General features: G+C 38.4%; 1 protein-coding gene across 3 annotated transcripts in view; it reads right to left on the reverse strand.

Annotated features, from left to right (window-relative positions):
• Positions 1 to 24310, reverse strand: part of wnk1a (WNK lysine deficient protein kinase 1a) — an 85557-nt gene that overhangs the window by 54155 nt on the left and 7092 nt on the right. For all 3 annotated transcript variants that reach the window (XM_062043140.1, XM_062043142.1, XM_062043141.1), the window contains exon 2: positions 24197 to 24310. This exon is cut by the window's right edge and continues 1051 nt beyond it. In XM_062043140.1, coding sequence (XP_061899124.1) covers positions 24197 to 24310 — 114 coding nt within the window. The remainder of the gene's footprint in view (positions 1 to 24196) is intronic.

Raw genomic sequence — 24310 nt, forward strand, 5'->3', positions numbered from 1 at the left:
TCTGTCAAATAGGTGTGGTTTACACATAAGTATACACACATCAAAGTCTCCAATGAACACAAAATAAATTGAGTCTTGGTATTCCGTGCGTTGCATGGTGGGGCCACTTAGTACATCACTGACTTGCTATGCCCCTACCTGCGGTCTTCAGGCTAAAGATCCCGAAAACTTGTTTTAAAACCCGTGGAGACCTGGCATTCGAGGCTATAGCGCCCAGACCCTGGAACAATTTGCACCAGTCCCTTCGTGATCTTGACTGTGTTGAAACTTTCAGTAAAGCTTTTAGTTAGAGCTGTCCGATAATGGCTTTTTTGCCGATATTCCGATATTGTCCATCTCTTAATTACCGATTCCGTTATCAACCGATACCGATACATACAGTCGTGGAATTAACACATTATTATGCCTAATTTTGTTGTGATTCCCCGCTGGATGCATTAAACAATGTAACTTTACCATGAATTGATTAACGTGGACCCCGACTTAAACAAGTTGAAAAACGGTGGGCGGGGTGGGATTTGGTGGTAGCGGTGGGAGTATATTGTAGCGTCCCGGAAGAGTTACTGCTGCTAGGGGTTCTGGGTATTTGTTCTGTTGTGTTTATGTTGTGTTACGGTGCGGATGTTCTCCCGAAATGTGTTTGTCATTCTTGTTTGGTGTGGGTTCACAGTGTGGCGCATATTTGTAACAGTGTTAAAGTTGTTTAAACGGTCACCCTCAGTGTGACCTGTATGGCTGTTGATCAAGTATGCCTTGCATTCACTTGTGTGTGTGTAGAAGCCGCATATATTATGTGACTGGGCCGGCACACAAAGGCAGTGCCTTTAAGGCACGCCCCCAATATTGTTGTCCGGGTGGAAATCGGGACAAATTCGGGAGAATGGTTGCCCCGGGAGATTTTCGGGAGGGGCACTGAAATTCGGGAGTCTCCCGGGAAAATCGGGAGGGTTGGCAAGTATGCCCTACGTCGTCCGTGTTTTACCGGATATGTACCGCTCCGTACGGAGACGTTTTAAAAAGTCATTAATTTTACTTCTTGAAACGATACCGATAATTTCCGGTATTACATTTTAAAGCATTTATCGGCCGATAATATCGGCAGACCGATATTATAGGCCATCTCTACTTTTAGTTAATGCACCTTTTAACTATCATTTTTAATCCACTTTGTATCCTTTTTATGATGTTGCCCCTGTTTTAAATTAAATTGTTGTTTTACTTTACCTATGTTTTGTACAGCGCTTTGTGATTTTATCTGTGAAAAGTAGGGATGATGTTTGATAAGAAATTATCGAGTTCGAGCCTATTATCGAATCCTCTTATCGAACCGATTCCTTATCGATTCTCTTATCGATTCTCTTATCGAGTCCAGATAGGTTGTTGTATATGGAAAAAAACACACAATATTTGGTTTAACAAAAGCTCACTTTTATTATATAAGAAAAAAATAAAATCTAATAAATAAATAAATATTGACTGTTACCCCCCTAAAAAATTTTTATAAAATAAGTAAATATTGACTGTTGTTACCCAAAGTATATTAAGTGGGATTTTTAAGAAAAACTAATATATACAGTAACACAAAAACAACCTGTCTCTGTGATCACTATAGGTGTATAAATAATAATATAGTGTTAAATAAAATCAGTCCCTTGGGCAAAAAACTGAAAATAATACAGCTCTCCAAAAAGTGCACTTCTGCTGCTATTTGACAAAACTGTTTGTTATGATGCTTTGACATTTTTGCACTTTCTTTATTAAAAGAAAATTCTATGAAGAGAAAAGTTGTTTGCAAATGTGGTTACAATGCTTAAAAAATGAAAAGTTAAAGCTAAAAAAAGAAATACACTTTATTGAGTTAACATTAGTTCTTTATAGGGGGAAATATGTGATGTTATGAGCTAGGAATTTAACAACTACACTACCCAGCATGCAACGGGAGTGACGAGCATGCGCGGCAGCCCCGAAAAGTGTTGCATGTCGTCACCCGGCAGCTAAGAATGAGGTTATGAGCACGCTGTGAAAGTAAACGTCAAGAACTCAGCCAACACGCCTCGTCTGCATTATTTATAATTAGACAGACAACACATATGCAGTGTGATTTTGTTTTGTTTACAAGGAAAGAAAAACAAAAGTTATAAAAGGGAGATATGTGTTGTATATATATGTATGTGCTGCGGTTGCTTTAAGAACGTTGCGACAGCTGCCGTAAAGGAGGTGCGTTGCTAGCCTGGTTGCTATGTTTCCGGTTGGTCGTAAAAGTGTTGGTCATGTGTTTGTACCCTGCTCAAATCTCTCAGTAAAGTTATTCATTGGATTATACCTTTAGTTTTGAACTTTATTACACCTTGGAGCGCTTTTTCCGGTCTATTGTTTTTCCTGCTTTCGCTATCTGCGCCTAATGACTGAGCTACGTAACGTCATTTCTTGTGATGTCTCACGGGGCATTTCTGGTCGGGACGGGATTGGTCCCAGGGATTCGAATAAAGAACCAACTCTTTTTCTTTACTTTAGTGGTCTTAAAAACGGGTACCGGTTCTCAAAAAGGGATTCGAGTCAGAGGACTCGGTTCTTTTCTTATCGAACAACCGGGAAAACCGGTTTCGAGTATCATCCCTAGTGAAAAGCGCTTTATAAATAAAATGTACTTACTTACTTACATGGTTGTTGATAAAAACAATAATTTAAAGAAAGCTTGGCGTTAGTAGTTATTAGTGTCCAGATTTTAGCTTTCTGTCATTACATGATGCATTTTGGCTCTATTTGTCCAATTGTTGCTGTTTGTGTTTCCGGGATCATTAAAAAACAGCCACGTTCGGCATATGTTGCGCGCATCGTCAATTCGACACCCCCGCTTGACCTTGCTCTCCGGTCCGGTAAAGTTTTACCCCCGAATGGTGGAGTGTCTCCAGGCTCTCCTCAGCATCAAGTCAAGTCCTGCTAATCCAAGGAGACGAGTTTTTAGAGCAGACATCTACACCTGGCATTATATCCCGGCACAGAGAGCAACAGCGGCACGTAAAGCTCTCTGGTGACGCACGCCAATCCCGCCCAAGTGTTTGTATGGCAGTCGTCATCTCCGGGTGTCGACAGCTGCTCTTGTCATGCTGAGTTACACTGGCAAAAAAGAGCATCATTTCCACTCGACTTTTGCATCATGCTATTTCCTCGTAAAGGCCTGCGCTGGTATAGGTTGGTTCTGTTTACGCCGAATGCTCCAATCACTATCACAAAAAAATAAGAGTTGTAGAAATGATTGGAAACTCAAGACAGCCATGACATTATGTTCTTTACAAGTGTATGTACACTTTTGACCACCACTGTATATACCTCGAAAGAAACACATTTGTGGCCTCAATCCTCGGAAAATTAATTTGGAGTATATTGTGGAGTTTTCTGCTCTCCAGACAAAATAAAAAAATCTTTTATATGATTTATTTTTCACTAACCGCTGCATCTCCCCTAAAGGCCTACTGAAAGCCACTACTAGCGACCACGCAGTCTGATAGTTTATATATCAATGATGAAATCTTAACATTGCAACACATGCCAATACGGCCGGGTTAACTTATAAAGTGACATTTTAAAATTCCCGGGAAATATCCGGCTGAAACATCGCGGTATGATGACGTATGCGCGTGACGAAGTCAGAGTAACGGAAGTTATGGTACCCCGTAGAATCCTATACAAAAAGCTCTGTTTTCATTTCATAATTCCACAGTATTCTGGACATCTTTTGCAATTTTTTTAATGAACAATGAAGGCTGCAAAGAAGACAGTTGTAGGTGGGATCAGTGTATTAGCAGCGGACTACAGCAACACAACCAGGAGGACTTTGTTGGAGCGCTAGCCGCGCTAGCCGCCGACTTCACCTTGACTTCCTACGTCTCCGGGCCGCCAAACGCATCGGGTGAAGTCCTTCGTCCTTCTGCCGATCGCTGGAACGCAGGTGAGCACGGGTGTTGATGAGCAAATGAGGGCTGGTTGGCGTAGGTGGAGAGCTAATGTTTTTAGCATAGCTCTGTGCAGTCCGGTTGCTAAGTTAGCTTCAATGGCGTCGTTAGCACAGCATTGTTAACCTTCGCCAGCCTGGAAAGCATTAACCGTGTATTTACATGTCCACGGTTTAATAGTATTGTTGATTTTCTATCTATACTTCCAGTCAGTTTTTTTGTTTCTATATGCAGTTAAAGCAAGATGCTATCACGTTAGCTCGTAGCTAAAGCATTTCGCCGATGTATTGTCGTGGAGATAAAAGGCACTGAATGTCCATTTCGCGTTCTCGACTCTCATTTTCAAGAGGATATAGTATCCCAGGTGGTTTAAAATACAAATCTGTGATACACAATAGAAAAAGGAGAGTGTGGAATCCAATGAGCCAGCTTGTACCTAAGTTACGGTCAGAGCGAAAAAAGATACGTCCATCGCTGCCTCTCAAGTCATTCACTGTAACGTTCCTCATCTACGAATCTTTCATCCTCGCTCAAATTAATGGGGTAATCGTCACTTTCTCGGTCCGAATCTCTCTCGCTCCATTGTAAACAATGGGGAATTGTGAGGAATACTAGCTCCTGTGACGTCACGCTACTTCCGCTACAGGCAAGGCTTTTTTTATCAGCTAGCAAAAGTTGCGAACTTTATCGTCGATTTTCTCTACTAAATCCTTTCAGCAAAAATATGGCAATATCGCGAAATGATCAAGTATGACACATAGAATGGATCTGCTATTCCCGTTTAAATAAAAAAAAAATCATTTCAGTGGGCCTTTAACTTATAAAGTGCAATTTTAAATTTCCCGGGAAACTTCCGCTCGAAAACGTCTATGTAGGATGACGTATGCGCGTGACGTCACGACGGCAACGGAAGTATTCGGACCCAATGTGTCACCATACAAACTGCTCTGTTTTCATCGCAAAATTCCGCAGTATTCTGGACATCTGTGTTGGTGAATCTTTTGCAATTTGTTTAATGAACAAGGGAGACTGCAAAGAAGAAAGTTGTAGGTGCGATCGGTGTAATAGCGGCGGACTACAGCAACACAACCAGGAGGTTGTGTTGTGTTTGAGCTGGATAGCAGACGCGCTACCGTGAGTACAGATTTGGCTTCCAAACATTTGATCGCTTGCCCGTACGTGCGTGTCGCTATGTGCATGTCACGTACGTAACTTTGGGGAAATATATGTTTCTTGCCGACTCTGATGGCGGCCGGGGTGTCGTCAAAAGCTACAACGCCCGCCGCCGCCGCTCCATAGCTAAGTTAGCTTCTCTGGCGTCGTTAGCAACAGCATTGTTAAGCTTCGCCAAGCTGGAAATTATTAACCGTGTATTTAGATGTTAATGGTTTAATAGTATTGTTGATCTTCTGTCTATCCTTCCAGTCAGGGGTTTATTTATTTTGTTTCTATCTGCATTTGAGCCAGATGCTATCACGTTAGCTCCGTAGCTAAAGAGCTTCACCGATGTATTGTCGTGGAGATAAAAGTCACTGTGAATGTCCATTTCGCGTTCTCGACTCTCATTTTCAAGAGGGTATAGTATCCGAGGTGGTTTAAAATACAAATCCGTGATCCACAATAGAAAAAGGAGAAAGTGTGGAATCCAATGAACCCTTGTACCTAAGTTACGGTCAGAGCGAAAAAAGATACACCCTGCATTGCCTCTCTAGTCCTTCACTCTAACATACCTCATCCACGAATCTTTCATCCTCGCTCAAATTAATGGGGTAATCGTCGCTTTCTCGGTCTGAATCTCTCTCGCTTCATTGTAAGCAATGGGGAAATGTGAGGAATCCTTCCTCCTGTGACGTCACGCTACTTCCAGTATAGGCAAGGCTTTTTTTTATCAGCAACCAAAAGTTGCGAACTTTATCGTCGTTGTTCTATACTAAATCCTTTCAGCAAAAATACAGCAATATCGCGAAATGATCAAGTATGACACATAGAATGGATCTGCTATCCCCGTTTAAATAAAAAAAATTCATTTCAGTAGGCCATTAAAGTCTTTTGGGGCCTCCCACATCTTGTAAAACCATGTATTGATATCTCTTGTCAACCCGAGTGATAAATTCATTCCCAATGGGATCTTAAAAAATCTCTGAAGGCTGCCAATAACATTTATTGGCCTGGCCTTTTGAGTTACCACATACATTATTGTGTCACTACCTCGGGGAAATCTGTTGTTATGTGTAATGAGCATTTAACACTTGACGCGCCTTTGACCGTTTTCTTTTACAGACAATTCCAAGCGCCACTTCGGAAGCAAAAACCTGTTGGACTTGTTGAATTAGCATACGAGCACTCGGCTGCGGTTTCCAGCTGGCAACAAACTCCCAGGAAACATATATCATTGAATACAGTATCAACAGGAAGCAATGCTGGACGGGCTCTGACATGATTGAAATCTTAAAAGACTAAAGAAAAAGCTTAGAAGTTCGTTGTATAATAAGAAGTTCACTGTATTGCCAAAAGTATTTGGCCACCTGCCTTGACTCACATATGAACTTGGAAGTGCCATCCCATTCCTAACCCATAGGGTTCAATATGACCTTTTGCAGCTATTACAGCTTCAACTCTTCTGGGAAGGCTGTCCACAAGGTTGCGGAGTGTGTTTATAGGAATTTTCCACCATTCTTCCAAAATCGCATTGGTGAGGTCACACACTGATGTTGGTGGAGAAGGCCTGGCTCTCGGTCTCCGTTCTAATTCATCCCAAAGGTGTTCAGGTCAGGACTCTGTGCAGGCCAGTCAAGTTCACCCACACCAGACTCTGTCATCCATGTCTTTATGGACCTCGCTTTGTGCACTGGTGCACAGTCATGTTAGAACCCTGTTCCCACAAGGTTGGGAGCATGGAATTGTCCAAAATGTTTTGGTATACTGGAGCATTCAAAGTTCCTTTCACTGGAACTAAGGGGCCAAGCCCAACTCCTGAAAAACAACCCCACACCATATTTCCTTCTCCACCAAATTTCACTCTCGGCACAATGCAGTCCAAAATGTAGCGTTCTCCTGGCAACCTCCAAGCCCAGACTGGTCCATCAGATTGTTAGACGGAAAAGCATGATTCGTCACTCCAGAGAAGGCGTCTCTACTGCTTTAGAGTGCAGTGGCGACGTGCTTTACACCACTGTATCCTACGCTTTGCATTGGACTTGGTGATGTATGGCTTAGATACAGCTGCTCGGCCATGGAAACCCATTCCATGAAGCTCTCTGCGTACTGTACGTGGGCTAATTGGAAGGTCAAATGAAGTTTGGAGCTCTGTAGCAACTGACTGTGCAGAAAGTCTTTGCACTATGTGCTTCAGCATCCGCTGACCCCTTTGTCAGTTTATGTGGCTTACCACTTGCTGGCTGAGTTGCTGTTGTTCCCAAACTCTTCCATTTTCTTATAATAAAGCCCACAGTTGACTTTGGAATATTTAGGAGCGAGGACATTTCACGACTGGATTTGTTGCACAGGTGGCATCCTATGACAGTTCCACGCTGGAAATCACTGAGAGCGGCCCATTCTTTCACAAATGTTTGTAGAAACAGTCTCCATGCCTAAGTGCTTGATTTCATACACCTGTGGCCAAGTGATGAGGACACCTGATTCTCATCATTTGGATGGGTGGCCAAATACTTTTGGCAACATAGTGCATGTCTGCTAAATAAACACGGAGGACAGAAAAGGAAATGAAAAAAAACGCGGGCGATCATGGGACAGCTTTAACCACCATGTGAGAGGATTTCTCTCGAGCGATGACCATCAGCTGAACCGCGGGTATTTTAGAGTGTCATGTTTTCATGCTCGTGTTTCAGAACACATCAACCGTGCACGTGACACACACCACCTGATTATAATGAAACATCTTAAAACACTGCAGTAGTACATCACAATAATCAAAAACAGATGAAAAAAGGGGGTTACATTTGAAGCTCCCCGTGCTCATATTGCATCATTATGCCTCGTGTGTAGGTATATTTGAGCTCATTTAATTGCCTTTACTTACTAAATTAATATCTGCATGTCTCATGACACATTATCTGTGTGTAATACTGGCTGCATTTATGACAGTTGTTTGTGTGCCATGTTGTTCCAGACCACAGCAAACAATACCCAGCTTGCAAAGATTGTAATAAATCTATTAGAAGAAGACAGCCTGCCGTTTCCTTTAACTTGGACACACACATCTATCTATACCTTTGGCCATTCTGAGTCGGTAATTTCCAGGAGTTATCTTATCCTGTGAGGAGCCTCCATTTTACTAATGGTTTCTAATGTTGCAAAAATGTCTAGAATAAAACTTAAAATACAACATTTCTGTTAACGAAGATTTGCGTCAGCCTTTGATAGTAGGCTAATATAGCTAATATAGACACTTACATCATGTGTTGCCTTCATTATAACACTTATACAAGGCTCTTAATTTTTTGTGGCTCCAGACAGAGTAGTTTTTTTTGGTCCAATGTGGCTCTTCCAACATTTTGGATTGCCGACCCCTGGGTTAGGACAAATAAATGCTCCACTTCAGCCTAAACCCTTTCAGTCTGTAGAATTGTCAATTTATGAATATAAACCTGTTTGTTTATTTTGTTGACCACTGACTGAATGAATAATAAACTAAAACTAACTAACTAACTAACAATAGGCATATAAAATAAAACAAACATTAAACTCACAAGCGAATGCAGTGTCAAAGCAACTAGAAGAGGCAATTCCTGAAGGAATTGTGTGTGAATGCTCCAATGCTGAAGTTGAATGCTGACAGAATGTAGTATGAATGTAAGAATAGTTTGAATGTTGGAATGGTTTGAATGTTGAAGAGCTGACGTTGAACTGAAATGCTAATGGAATGCAGGACGAATGTAGAAATGGTTTGAATGTTGAAATCGTTTAAACGCTGAGAGGGTTTGAATGTTGGAATGGTTGGAATGTTGAAGAGTTTGAATTTCCAGGAAAACCAGAATTTGGTTTGGAACTTGGGAAAGTGTTAGTTTGAATGTCCAGGATGAGTGGAATGCGTTGATGTTGGAATGGTTTGAATCGGTTGAAAAATGTGGGAATTGTGCAACTTGGAAAAATGTCCCATTCATTTCAATGGGAATTTCCTGGAAATTTGGGGAAAAGCGGGATTTAAAAAAAAAATTAAGAGCACGAATGTCTTGAATGAGCTGAATTAGTTGGTGTTAGAATTGTTTAAATCGGGCAAGAAATGTTGAAGTAGTAAATGGTATTAGGGAATTTCGGGAAAAGCGGGATTTTTTTTAACTTGGAAAAGGGTAGTTTGAATGTCCAGAATGGTGGAATGTGTCAAAGGTGGAATGGTTTGAATGGGTTGAAGAATGTGGGAATTGTGGAGGGTTGAAGAATGTCCCATTAATTTCAATGGGAATTTGCAAAACATTTGGGAATTTCGGGAAAAGCCGGAATTTTTTTGAATATGGTAAAAAAAAAAAAAAACTTGTTGAAATGGTTGGTGTTAAAATTTTCCAAATCGGTCGAGAAATGTTGAAGTAGTAACATGTTGAATTGAGAGTGTATTACGGAATCCCTGGAATTTCGGGAAAACCGAGAATTTTTCCTGTTCAGAAATCAACTTAGTTTTTTGTCTTGATTAAGAGGAATGTTTTGACGGTGGAACGGTTGAAATGGTTTGAATGGGTTGAAGAATGTGGGAATTGTGGAGGGAAAAGCGGGAATTTTTTTGAAAATGGTAAAAAACTTGAATAGTCTGAATGAGTTGAAATGGTTGGTGTTGAAATGTTCCAAATTGGTCGAGAAATGTTGAAGTAGTAACATGTTGAATAGAGAAATTGTATTACGGAATTCCTAGAATTTCAGGAAAACCGGGAATTTTTCCAGTTCAAAAATCAACTTATTTTTTTGTCCTGATTAAGAGGAATGTTTTGACGGTAGAACGGTTGAAATGTGTTGAAAAATGTGGAAGGAGTAGTCGCCAGAAAAAAGGGTGGAAATAGGGCTCCGGAAAACCAGGGATTCTGGAAAATCGTGGAATTTTTTTTAACTTGGAAAAAGGGAAGTTTGAATGTCCAGAATGGTGGAATGTGTCAAAGGTGGAATGGTTTGAATGGGTTGAAGAATGTGGGAATTGTGGAGGGTTGAAGAATGTCCCATTCATTTCAATTTGGATTTCCAAATCCAAAACATTTGGGAACTTCGGGGAAAGCGGGATTTTTCTTTTTTTTTTTAAATGGTAAAAAAGTTGTTGAAATGGTTGGTGTTTAAATTTTCCAAATCGGTCGAGAAATGTTGAAGTAGTAACATGTTGAATTGAGAAAGTGTATTACGGAATTCCTGGAATTTCGGGAAAACCGGAAATTATTCCAGCTTAAAAAACAACTTTGTTTTATGTCCTGATTAAGAGGAATGTTTTGACGGTGGAGCGGTTGAAATGCGTTGAAAAATGTGGAAGGAGTAGTCGCCAGAAAAAAGGGTGGAAATAGGGCTCTGGAAAACCAGGAATTCTGGAAAATCCTGGAATTTTTTTTAACTTGGAATAAGGGAAGGTTGAATGTCTAGAATGGTGGAATGTGTCAAAGGTGGAATGGTTTGAAGAATGTGGGGATTGTGGAGGGTTGAAGACGGTCCCATTAATTTCAATGGGAATTTCCAAAACATTTGGGAATGTCTGGAAAAGCTGGAATATTTTTTAAAAAAGTAAAAAACTTGAATGGTCTGAATGAGTTGAAATGGTTGCTGTTGACATTTTCCAAATCGGTCGAGAAATGTTGAAGTAGTAACATGTTGAATTGAGAAAGTGTATTACGGAATTCCTGGAATTTCGGGAAAATCAGGAATTTTTCCAGTTCAAAAAACAACTTAGTTTATTGTCCTGATTAAGAGGAATGTTTTGACGGTGGAGCGGTTAAAACGCGTTGAAAAATGTGGAAGGATTAATCGCCAGAAAAAAGGGTGGAAATAGGGCTCTGGAAAACCAGGAAATCCTGGAAAATCCTGGAATTTTTTTGAACTTGGAAAAAGGGAAGTTTGAATTTCCAGAATGGTGGAATGTGTTAAAGGTGGAATGGTTTGAAAATGTTGGAAGTTTGAAAAATGGCCAATTCATTTTGAATGGGAAAAATGTCCTGGAAAATCTGCAATTCTGGGAAATCTGGGAATTTTTGGAATTTGTCAAGGGAAAGCCCGTGATTCCTGAATAGTTTGAAGTTGGAATGGTTTGAATCGGATGAAAAATGTGGAAGGTAGAGCGCGCCAATATCTGTAGAAGAAGAAGAATAAAAAACCACAGGGAGCATTCACACAATAAGGGTAATGAAAATCTGATAGTAAACAAAGAAATGTAAACTTAAGGGCATCAATGGCGAAGATAAAAAAGCGTGTGGGAGGCGGAGTGATGGCGCAGAAACAGGCCTTGGCAAGCCAGCCTGCTGTGCTTCACACAGGAGATTCTTCTGTCAGGAATGTGACCCATTTTACATTCACACAAGCATCCAGAGCATGAACGCAGCGAGCATGCGCGCGGGCGAGCGGCGGGGGAGGGGCGCGCGCCTTTAATCTTCACATTGTTCTGAAGTGTGCATGTGAGGCTGCGCTTGTACGTGTGCTGCTGTTGCCGTCTCTCATGACGAGGCGGAGAGCGTGACAGGAAGAGCAAACAATCATGTGGTGAACGAGGTCAAAGCTTGCTGAGGGCCATGTAGCTGCCTGGGCTTGACACGGAGCAGCAGAAAGCTACTTTTCGAAGGCAAAAGAGCAGATTTCAGCTTCTGGTGCTGCAAATCTGCTCTGAATCTACCGGTAATTGAAGGCCAATTTGCTTAGAAAGGCAACTCAAATCAACTGAAGGCCGAGTATCATTTAAGAAAGGTGGCTATTATCAATTCACATGGCCTTTTACATTCACAGCCGAGTTTAAGCATGCGGGGGCCATTTTGATATTTTTCATTTTCAAACCTTAACAAAATATATGGATTGTTTTTTTTTTAACCTTTAGGGCTCCCAGGGACTATAAAGGGTCATTAAACTGTTAAAAATAAGCCAAATTATTATTATTATTTTTTATTTAACGCTTACTGTAAATCTCTATATCAACTTGAGGTTGATATAAAGCAGGGGTCACCAACGCGGTGCCCGCGGGCACCAGGTAGCCCGTAAGGACCAGATGAGTAGCCCGCCGGCCTGTTCTAAAAATAGCTCAAATAGCAGCACTTACCAGTGAGCTGCCTCTATTTTTTAAATTTTATTTATTCACTAGCAAGCTGGTCTCGCTTTGCCCGACATTTTTAATTCTAAGAAAGACAAAACTCAAATAGAATTTGAAAATCCAAGAAAATATTTTAAAGACTTGGTCTTCACTTGTTTAAATAAATTCTTTTTTTTTTTTACTTTGCTTCTTATAACTTTCAGAAAGACAATTTTAGAGAAAAAATACAACCTTAAAAATGATTTTAGGATTTTTAAACACATGTACCTTTTTACCTTTTAAATTCCATTCCTCTTCTTTCCTGACAATTTAAATCAATGTTCAAGTAAATTTATTTTTTTAAAGAATAATAAATACATTTTAATTTGTTTTTTCGACGAAGAATATTTGCGAAATATTTCTTCAAACTTATGATTAAAATTTTAAAAAATTATTCTGGCAAATCTAGAAAATCTGTAGAATCAAATTTAAATCTTATTTCAAAGTCTTTTGAATTTCTTTTAAAATTTTTGTTCTGGAAAATCTAGAAGAAATAATGATTTGTCTTTGTTAGAAATATAGCTTGGTCGAATTTGTTATATATTCTAACAAAGTGTAGATTGGATTTTAACCTATTTAAAACATGTCATCAAAATTCTAAAATTAATCTTAATCAGAAAAAATTACTAATGATGTTCAATAAATTATTTTTTTAATTTTTTTAAAAAAGATTCGAATTAGCTAGTTTTTCTCTTCTTTTTTTTGGTTGAATTTTGAATTTTAAAGAGTCGAAATTGAAGATAAACTATGTTTCAAAATTTAATTGTCATTTTTTTCGTGTTTTCTCCTCTGTTAAACCGTTCAATTAAGTGTAAATATCATTCATTATTAATATTAACATAGAGTTAAAGGTAAATTGAGCAAATTGGCTATTTCTGGCAATTTATTTAAGTGTGTATCAAACTGGTAGCCCTTCGCATTAATCAGTACCCAAGAAGTAGCTCTTGGTTTCAAAAAGGTTGGTGACCCCTGATATAAAGTTAAAAAAAAAGGTTTTCTGTCAAAGAAAACTTTGTTTTTTATAGTAAAACTGAAATTTTATTTAATATTTTTGAGTAATCACAGTGAAAAGTTAAATAAAATCCTACTAAATATATTTGGGATCCAAAAGGTCCCCCACTCATAAAGTGATACATTTTTATTAGTTTTTTTTCACTTTTAACACTTAAATTACGAGATCAACTTCAGATATATCTGTCGATTTTACGTTTTAGCTATTATTTTGTTTGTTTTATGCTCTTTTGTCAAATAAAACTTTGATGTTTTTATATGGCAACCACACAATATATGCAATATTTTTTCCACATAAAACATTTTAAAGTGATATTTTTTAAGTAATAATTCATTATAACATAGATTTTTAGTGTTGTTGTTTTTTTAGCAATGGCAAAAAAAAGAAAAATAAACAAAGACAAAAGAAAAAAAACAGCCTGCAAGGCAGCTTTGTGTCAACATTGCAACTTTTTCTTGTTAAGATTTCACCTCATTCCACTTTTTTTAAATGTTTTTTTAAATTTTTGCAATGTTATCAATTTTGCAATTTTTGCAGAATGTGTGGCAGGCCGGTAAACAATTAGCTGCAGGCCGCAAATGGCCCCTGGGCCGCACTTTGGACACCCCTGGTGTACGTATAGTCGCGATCAAAAGAACTTTCCTCCAGGTCTTATATTTGTCCATGTGATGTCAGATGAAACAAATATTGAGCTGTTTGGCCACAATACCCAGCAAAATGTTTGGAGGAGAAAATGTGAGGCCTTTAATCCCAGGAACACCAGACCTACCGTCAAGCATGGTGGTGGTAGTATTATGCTCTGGGCCTGTTTTGCTGCCAATGGAACTGGTGCTTTAAATGGGACAATGAAAAAGGAGGATTACCTCCAAATTCTTCAGGACAAGCTAAAATCATCAGCCCAGAGGTTGGGTCTTGGGCGCAGTTGGGTGAAATGTATTGTTGAATGGTTGTTGAATGGTTGAATTTTTGACCACTCCTCTTGACAAAATTGGTGCAGTTCAACTAAATGTGTTGGTTTTCTGACATGGACTTGTTTCTTCAGCATTGTCCACACGTTTATGTCAGGACTCTGGGAAGGCCATTCTAAAACCTTCATTCGAGCCCGATTTAGCCATTCCTTTACCACTTTTGACGTGGGTGGTTTCTTTCACACATATCTTATGGCTTAACTACATGGTCCCAGGCACACCAGTCATCAATCAAGACCATTGAGTGTCTTTATAACCGCGCCTTGAAAGTCTTAGACAAGAAGAGTATACGATATCATCATTGCCAAATTTTAACCAAATACAATATTTTAAGTTTTACCAATTTTATTTTGTTACACACAGTCAAACTGGTTTTTAAATGCTTGGATAAATCTGCTCCCCAATTGCTCTGCAAGGCAATTACAAAACTGCAAAGTGGTACAAGATCTACCACCCGAGCAATGTCAAAAGGCAACTGTTGCGTTCCATTCCGTAGAACATCTTTTGCCCAGACTGCCTCTTCAATAAAAGGACCACAACTATGGAACTACCTGACACTTTGAAAAGTATACCTGCACTTGCCACTTTCAAAAAACAAATAAAATTATGGCTAGTTGAGCAACAATCGTGTTCCCATGTTTAGTTTTTACTAATTTTAACTAATTGGTTTTTATCTAGTCTGCACTTTGTCTGTGTTATTATGATTATTGGCTTTTATGTAGTTTGCAGTTTGTCTGTGTTATTTCTATTATCATTATTATCGACTCATCTTTGCCTTATTCTATTTTGATGATGTTGTATCTGTGTTGTTGTTGTTGGGGACAAGTGTTGTAAATTAGCTTTGGCTACAAACACTATGATGCATACATTGGATAACTGTTTCAGATGGCTATGTTTTTGTATCTGTCCCTATTTCAAATAAACCTTATATATTATATATATATATATATATATATATATATATATATATATATATATATATATATATATATATATATATATATATATATATATATATATATATATATATATATATATATATATATATATAGTAGGGCTGCAACTAACGATTAATTTGATAATCGATTAATCTGTCGATTATTACTTTGATTAATCGATTAATAATCGGATAAAAGAGACAAACTACATTTCTATCCTATCCAGTATTTTATTGAAAAAAAAACAGCATACTGGCACCAAACTTACGTTGATTATTGTTTCTCAGCTGTTTGTAAATGTTGCAGTTTATAAATAAAGGTTTATTAAAACAAAAAAAAAAGTATTAAAAAAAAATAAAAAATAAAAAATAAAACTTTGCGCATGCGCATAGCATAGATCCAACGAATCGATGACTAAATTAATCGGCAACTATTTTAATAATCGATTTTAATCGATTTAATCGATTAGTTGTTGCAGCCCTAATATATAGTAGTATGCTTTGGGCCTGCTTTGCTGCCAATGGGACAATGAAAAAGGAGGATTTCCTCCAAATTCTTCAGGACAAGCTAAAATCATCAGCCCGGAGGTTGGGTGTTCCAACAGGACAATGACCCCAAACACACGTCAAAAGTGGTAAAGTAATGGCTAAATCAGGCTAGAATGAAGGTTTTAGAATGGCCTTCCCAAAGTCCTGACTTAAACGTGTGGACAATGCTGAAGAAACAAGTCCATGTCAGAAAACCAACACATTTAGCTGAACTGCACCAATTTTGTCAAGAGGAGCGGTCAAAAATTCAAGCAGAAGCTTGTGGATGGCTACCAAAAGTGCCTTATTGCAGTGAAACTTGCCAAGAGACATGTAAGCAAATATTAACATTGCTGCATGTATACTTTTGCCCCAGCTCATTTTCAATAGACCCATAATAAATTCATAAAAGAAGCAAACTGCATGAATGTTTTTTGTGACCAACAAGTATGTGCTCCAATCACTCTATCACAAAAAAATAAAGAGTTGTAGAAATGATTGGAAACTCAAGACAGCCATGACATGATGTTCTTTACAAGTGTATGTACACTTTTGATCTTGACTGTAGATCAATATGGGAAACCACATGACTTCCATTCACAGGAGCGTTCAGGGCACCATTTTTACTAAACAACATCCCGTTTTGACCAATTTCCCAAGATTGAGAACAACAGAAGGGAAACGGCAGGTGTTCTTCTGCCGCACACCATGGGGAAACAATCGAAAAAGGAAATGCAAGTCAGTCCGACCTCTTAGGAGGGGAAGAGAGAGGCAGTTGCTCAGGTAACTGTCAAAAAGGACCATTGTCGGCAAATGACTATTTGATGACTTAATCCGGGAGTCGGCAACCCAAAATGTTGAAAGAGCCATATTGGACCAAAAATACAAGAACAAATCTGTCTGGAGCCGCAAAAAATTAAAAGCCTTATATAAGTGTTATAATGAAGGCAACACATGATGCAAGTGTCTATATTAGCTATATTAGCCTATCAAATCTTCATTGACAGAAATGTTGTATTTCAATTTTTAGTCTACACATTTTTGCAACATTGGAAATAATCAGTAAAATGGAGGCTTCTCATAGGACGAGAGATAACTCCTGGAAATGACTGGCTTATAATGGCCAAATGTATAGCGGTGTGTGTCCAAGTTTAAGTTATTCTAATGGATTTATTACAATCTTTGCAAGCTGGGTATTGTTTGCTGTGGTCTGGAACAACAAGGTACACAAACAATATTACACACAGGTAATGTGGCATGAGACATTCATCCATTCCCTACCGCTTGTCCCTTATGGGGTCACAGGGGGTGCTGGAGCCTATCTCAGCTGCATTCGGGCAGAAGGCGTGGTACACCCTGGACAAGTCGCCACCTCATCAAGGGGGCCAACACAGATAAGACAACATTCACATGCAAATATTGATTAAATACACAGAGGACATAAGTAAAGGAAATTAAATGAGCTCAAATATACCTACACACGAGGCATAATGATGCAATATGTAAATACAGTTAGCCTATTTAGCATGTTAGCATCGATGACCAAACATGCCTGACTAACACTAACAAGTCAATAACATCAACGTTTGGTGGACAAAATGAGACAAAGGAGTGGCATAAAACACGTCTTTCTGTGGCAGCATCGGAGAAAGTTGTACATGTAAAACTACGATGAGTTCAAGGGTCGATGAAATTAGTAGGACAGAACGGTGCTTGCCAAATATTTTCATCAGTGAAGCATGCATAACATGAACAGTGGGATTTCTAACAATTAGGAAGGTTTGTTCTCTTACAGAAAATATGTTAGAACAAAAAATTATTTTTTTTCTTCATCTTTTTCCATTTTCAACCATCTCTGAAAGAGGTCCAGGGAGCCACTAGGGCGGCGCTAAAGAGCCGGGGGTTGCTGACCCCCGACTTAATCCATCCTAAGTGTAGTGGTCCAACTCCGGCTTTGAAAAAGTTTAGTTGTTACTAATTTTATATATATATATATATATATATATATATATATATATATATATATATATATATATATATATATATATATATATATATATATATATATATATATATATATATATATATATATATATATATATATATATATATATATATATATATATATATATTTTTTTTTAAACAGACAGTGAGTTAAACCACAGAGGGGTTTAGTTAGTAATCTAACATCCAAACATTTGTTCAAAAAACAAAAAATGTAAAAAGTACAGTTAAACAACTATAGCACTGAGGGGCTCAAAGAGTACTGTATGGTCCACGGTAGTGGTTTTCAAAGTGTGAGGCTACAGGGGCAACCAGCTTGAAAAAACATTTCAATGAATTGCTGTTCAGTTCCTATGGTGAGACAGCAAACAGAATATTGGGTAAGCAGAAAACACCACAAAGTATGCTCCATTAAATCTGTTAACTATTACTTTATCTGAGGCGAGGGCTCACTGTGCCGCCACAAATTCCATGGTCTCTGAGAAATATTTTATAATTATTGCTAACCCGAGGAGATAACAGCATATTTCCTTCATTCAGTCATAACAAAATAACATCTACACACTCACTGATCCCAAGATGCTCTTTACTGCTTCAAATGCATCAATAGACTAAGACCATTACACTGCGACTGACAGCAGTTTTACGCACACACACGGCCATTACCATAATGGGCTGCTTTAAAAGTGCGAGTAAAACGTGGTCGGACGAGCACTCGGCGTTAAATAATCATGTGAATACAAACCACATTATACATCAGGAATGTTATGAGCCAACTGTACATTTCTGATACTCCTAGAGCTGCAGGGTTTCCCACACATTCATTTATTTGTGGCGGCCCGCCACGAAAGAATTACGTCCGCCACAAATTTAAAAAATTTAAAAAAAATAAAAAATTTTTTTTTTTTTTTTTTTTTTTTGTCTTCTCCAGCTTTTCAGGCAAATCATATAGTTGATGTAGATGCCCATATCGGCTGTTGAGATTTACTTTACAAAAGAGAAGTGTAGGATACTTCTCTTGTTGCCTTATTTGTATTTGACTTTATTAAATGTATTTATATTAGAAACACAACATGTGTATAAAACAAAGGGTGCAAAGTCTGCAGGCAGTAGGAAACACATGGTTAAGTGTAGGGAGTAAAACCGATGGCAGTCTAAAGTTCAAGATTTTTGGAGCTCTTTGTTCAGTGGATCAGATGTTTGATGAAGCTCTGTGTCTATCTACCACCACTACTGTTTTCTGTTTATTTGTTACTGACTGTGGCAGGACACCTCTGCCTCTGTTTCACTTTATGTTGCTGGTAAATAATATGGTTGTAGTAGTAGGCTAAAGTTAAATGATTTAGTATGCACTAATTAAAGGGGCAGAGCTTTAAGAGACATTTTAGCTTTTATATTTTATAAGATATATTTTTTGTAAGAACCACAATGAATAAATATATTTCAGTGAATAACTTATTGTTCAAATCTGTATATAAATATGTACATAAAGCGTTGTAATTATATTGTAAAATGGATGGATGGATGGATGGACGTTTAAAACAAAACTGTTATTATTAATTAGTAAGTATACATTTTTTGAGCCTTTTTAGAGAAAATCAAATCATTGTAGTGAATTATGCAAATTAGTCGATGATGTCATGGTGACCACGCCCATAGCCACGCCCCCACCGCCACAGGTATCTTGTCAGTTTATGGGAATCACTCCGCTGTAATATCTGGAGAACCAAGACATGGAAAAATCTGCCTTTGAAATTGCAGAAAAACCCTAATCAGTCTTCAATGACTTCAGCTCAGTGACTTTTCTATTAGGATTGGGCGTACAAATCTTTTATAATCCAGCAATTAAGAACATTTTGTCAAAAGTCCATCCTTTAATTGTTTTTGTTTTATGGTGGGAAAAATACATGTGATGCTGATGACAGAACTAGAAATTGTGATTCGACGTTCACCAGCATCACAAAATGGAGGTTACATTTGAAAGATCCACTCTACTGTTTAAAATTGAGATGGATTCAAAAAAGTAAAGTGGTGCTTCTTTCATTAGTGATGTAAATTAAGTGTAAAATGCCCTAGTGCGGGGCTCTTTAGTGCCGCCCTAGTGGCTCCCTGGAGCACTTTTAAAAAAGGATTGAAAATGGAAAAAGATGGGTGAATTTTTTTTTTTAGTATGTTCTTTGTTTGAGGACAAACATGACGCAAACCTTCCCAATTGTTATAAAGCCCACTGTTTAATGTTTGTGTGTATGCTTCACTGATGACAATATTTGGTGAACATCCCTTTGTCCTACTCATTTCGGCGGTTCTTGAACTCACCATAGTGTGGACTGTGACGCAACAGTTTGTTTACGTGTGAAATCTTCCACTTATTTGTCTCAAAGGTGCACTTTGTTGATGTTATTGACTTGTTGGAGTGCTAATCAGGCATATTTGGTCACTGCATGACCCCAAAAGGGACAAGCGGTAGAAAATGGATGGATGGATAGGTGGCGGCAAGCTAATCGATGCTAACATGCTATTTAGGCTAGCTGTGTGTACATATTGCATCATTAAGCCTCATTTGTAGGTATATTTGAGCTCATTTAATATCCTTTACCTTTATCCTCTTTGCATATAATTTATATTTGCATGTCTCATGACACATTATCTGTGTGTAATATTGGCTGCATTGCAGGTAGTTGTTCCAGACCACAGCAAACATTACCTAGCTTGCCAAAGATTGTAATAAATCTATTAGAAGAAGACAGCCTGCCATTTCCTTTAACTTGGACACACACATCTATACCTTTGGCCATTAAAAGCCAGTCATTGCCAGGAGTTATCTCACCTTCTGGGTAGCCTCTGATTTACTAATGCTTTCTAATGTTGTAAAAATGTGTAGAATAAATATTACATTTCAACATTTCTGGCAACCAAGATTTGCTTCAGCCTGCGACACATAGTCATTTTGATAGTAGGCTAATATAGACACTTATGTCATGTGTTGCCTTCATTATAACTTATATAAGACTTTTAAAGTCATTTTGATAGTAGGCTAATATAGACACATCATGTGTTGTCTTCATTATAACACTTGCATACGACTTTTAAAAGTAATTTTGATAGTAGGCTAATATAGCCACTTACGTCATGTGTTGTCTTCATTATAACACTTATATACGGCTTTTAAAGTCATTTTGATAGTAGGCTATTATAGCTAATATAGACACTTACATCATGTGTTGTCTTCATTATAACACGTAAGACTTTTAAAGTCATTTTGATAGTAGGCTAATATAGACACATCATGTGTTGCCTTCATTATAACACTTGCATATGACTTTTAAAGTCATTTTGATAGCAGGCTAATATAGCTAATATAGACACTTGCGTCATGTGTTGCCTTCGATATAACACTTATATACGGCTTTTAAAGTAATTTTGATAGTAGGCTATTATAGCTAATAGACACTTACATCAAGTGTTGCCTTCATTATAACACTTATATACGGCTCTTAAAGTCATTTTGATAGTAGGCTATTATAGCTAACACTTACGTCATGTGTTGCATTCATTATATCCCTTATATAAGACTTTTAAAGTAATTTTAATAGTAGGCTAATATATCTAATATAGACACTTACGTCATGTGTTGCCTTCATTGTAACACTTATATAAGACTTTAAAGGCCTACTGAAACCCACTACTACCGACCACGCAGTCTGATAGTTTATATATCAATGATGAAATCTTAACATTATAACACATGCCAATACGGCCGGGTTAACTTATAAAGTGACATTTTAAATTTGCCGCTAAACTTCCGGTTCGAAACGCCTCTGAGGATGACGTATGCGCGTGACGTAGCCCGACGAACACGGGTATGCCTTCCACATTGAAGCCGATACGAAAACGCTCTGTTTTCATTTCATAATTCCACAGTATTCTGGACATTTGTGTTCGTGAATCTGTTTCAATCATGTTCATTGCATTATGGAGAAGGAAGCCAAGCAAGCAAAGAAGAAAGTTGTCGGTGCGAAATGGACGTATTTTTCGAACGTAGTCAGCCACAACAGTACACAGCCGGCGCTTCTTTGTTTACATTCCCGAAAGATGCAGTCAAGATGGAAGAACTCGGATAACAGAGACTCTAACCAGGAGGACTTTTGATTTGGATACACAGACGCCTGTAGAGAACTGGGACAACACAGACTCTTACCAGGATTACTTTGATTTGGATGACAAAGACGCAGACGTGCTACTGTGAGTATGCAGCTTTGGCTTTTTTTTGCGTATGTACGTAACTTTTTTAAAATATATAAGCTTTATGAACCTTGGGTTAGGTGAACGGTCTTTTGGGCTGAGTGATTGTGTGTGTTGATCATGTGTTTGAATTGTATTGGCGTGTTCTATGGAGCTAGGAGCTAGCAGAGGAGCTAGGAGCTAGCATAACACGTACCGTACCGTAAGTGCGCGTCACGTACGTAACTTTTTAAAAATATATAAGCTTTATGAACCTTGGGTTAGGTGAACGGTCTTTTGGGCTGAGTGATTGTGTGTGTTGATCGGGTGTTTGAATTGTATTGGCGTGTTCTATGGAGCTAGGAGCTAGCAGAGGAGCTAGGAGCTAGCATAACAAACACGCAGGTGTTATTATGCAGGATTAATTTGTGGCATATTAAATATAAGCCTGGTTGTGTTGTGGCTAATAGAGTATATATATGTCTTGTGTTTATTTACTGTTGTAGTCATTCCCAGCTGAATATCAGGTACCGTGAGTATGCAGCCTTGGCTGCTAAACATTCGATAACTTGACCGTATGTGCGCGTCACGTACGTAACTTTTTAAAAATATATAAGCTTTATGAACCTTGGGTTAGGTAAACGGTCTTTTGGGCTGAGTGATTGTGTGTGTTGATCAGGTGTTTGAATTGTATTGGCGTGTTCTATGGAGCTAGGAGCTAGCAGAGGAGCTAGGAGCTAGCATAACAAACACGCAGGTGTTTTTATGCAGGATTAATTTGTGGCATATTAAATATAAGCCTGGTTGTGTTGTGGCTAATAGAGTATATATATGTCTTGTGTTTATTTACTGTTGTAGTCATTCCCAGCTGAATATCAGGTCACCCCCGGCTCTCACAGCATCTTCCCTATCTGAATAGCTTCAACTCCCCACTAGTCCTTCACTTGCACTTTACTCATCCACAAATCTTTCATCCTCGCTCAAATTAATGGGGAAATTGTCGCTTTCTCGGTCCGAATCTCTCTCACTTCATGCGGCCATCATTGTAAACAATAGGGAACTTTGCGTATATGTTCAACTGACTACGTCACGCTACTTCCGGTAGGTGCAAGCCTTTTTTTTATCAGATACCAAAAGTTGCAATCTTTATCGTCGTTGTTCTATACTAAATCCTTTCAGCAAAAATATGGCAATATCGCGAAATGATCAAGTATGACACATAGAATAGATCTGCTATCCCCGTTTAAATAAAAAAAATTCATTTCAGTAGGCCTTTAATAGTAGGCTAATATAGACACTTACGTCATGTGTTGCCTTCATTACAACACTTATATAAGACTTTAATAGTAGGCTAATATAGACACTTACGTCATGTGTTGCCTTCATTACAACACTTATATAAGACTTGTAGTCATTTAAATAGTAGGCTAAAATAGACACTTACGTCATGTGTTGCCTTCATTATAACACTTACACTACCGTTCAAAAGTTTGGGGTCACCCAAACAATTTTGTGGAATAGCCTTCATTTCTAAGAACAAGAATAGAGTGTCGAGTTTCAGATGAAAGTTCTCTTTTTCTGGCCATTTTGAGCGTTTAATTGACCCCACAAATGTGATGCTCCAGAAACTCAATCTGCTCAAAGGAAGGTCAGTTTTGTAGCTTCTGTAACGAGCTAAACTGTTTTCAGATGTGTGAACATGATTGCACGAGGGTTTTCTAATCATCAATTAGCCTTCTGAGCCAATGAGCAAACACATTGTACCATTAGAACACTGGAGTGATAGTTGCTGGAAATGGGCCTCTATACACCTATGTAGATATTGCACCAAAAACCAGACATTTGCAGCTAGAATAGTCTTTTACCACATTAGCAATGTATAGAGTGTATTTCTTTAAAGTTAAGACTAGTTTAAAGTTATCTTCATTGAAAAGTACAGTGCTTTTCCTTCAAAAATAAGGACATTTCAATGTGACCCCCAAACTTTTGAACGGTAGTGTATATGAGGCTTTTAAAGTCATTTTAAAAGTAGGCTAATATAGACACTTACGTCATGTGTTGCCTTCATTATAACACTTATATAAGACTTTTCATTTTTTGCGGCTCCAGACAGATTTGTTTTTTGTATTTTTGGTCCAATATGGCTCAACGTTTTGGGTTGCCGACCCCTGCCCGAGTGTGTGGATGTTGGCCCTGTGATGAGGTGGCCACTATCCGCCCGAGTGCAGCTGGGATAGGCTCCAGCCCCCCCCCCACACACACACACACAACCCCGAGAGGTAGAAAATGGACGAATAAAAGCAATGGATAGTTTCTTACCTGTAACTCACACCAAGCCACCTCCACTGTGGTCTCCGTGTCCAGACCCTTGTAGACCGTCTTAAAAGATCCACGCCCGATTTCAATGTCAAACTTCAGGAAGCGTCCGTCCGG

Source organism: Entelurus aequoreus, linkage group LG03 (assembly GCF_033978785.1).
Source record: "Entelurus aequoreus isolate RoL-2023_Sb linkage group LG03, RoL_Eaeq_v1.1, whole genome shotgun sequence".
Lineage (NCBI taxonomy): Eukaryota > Metazoa > Chordata > Actinopteri > Syngnathiformes > Syngnathidae > Entelurus > Entelurus aequoreus.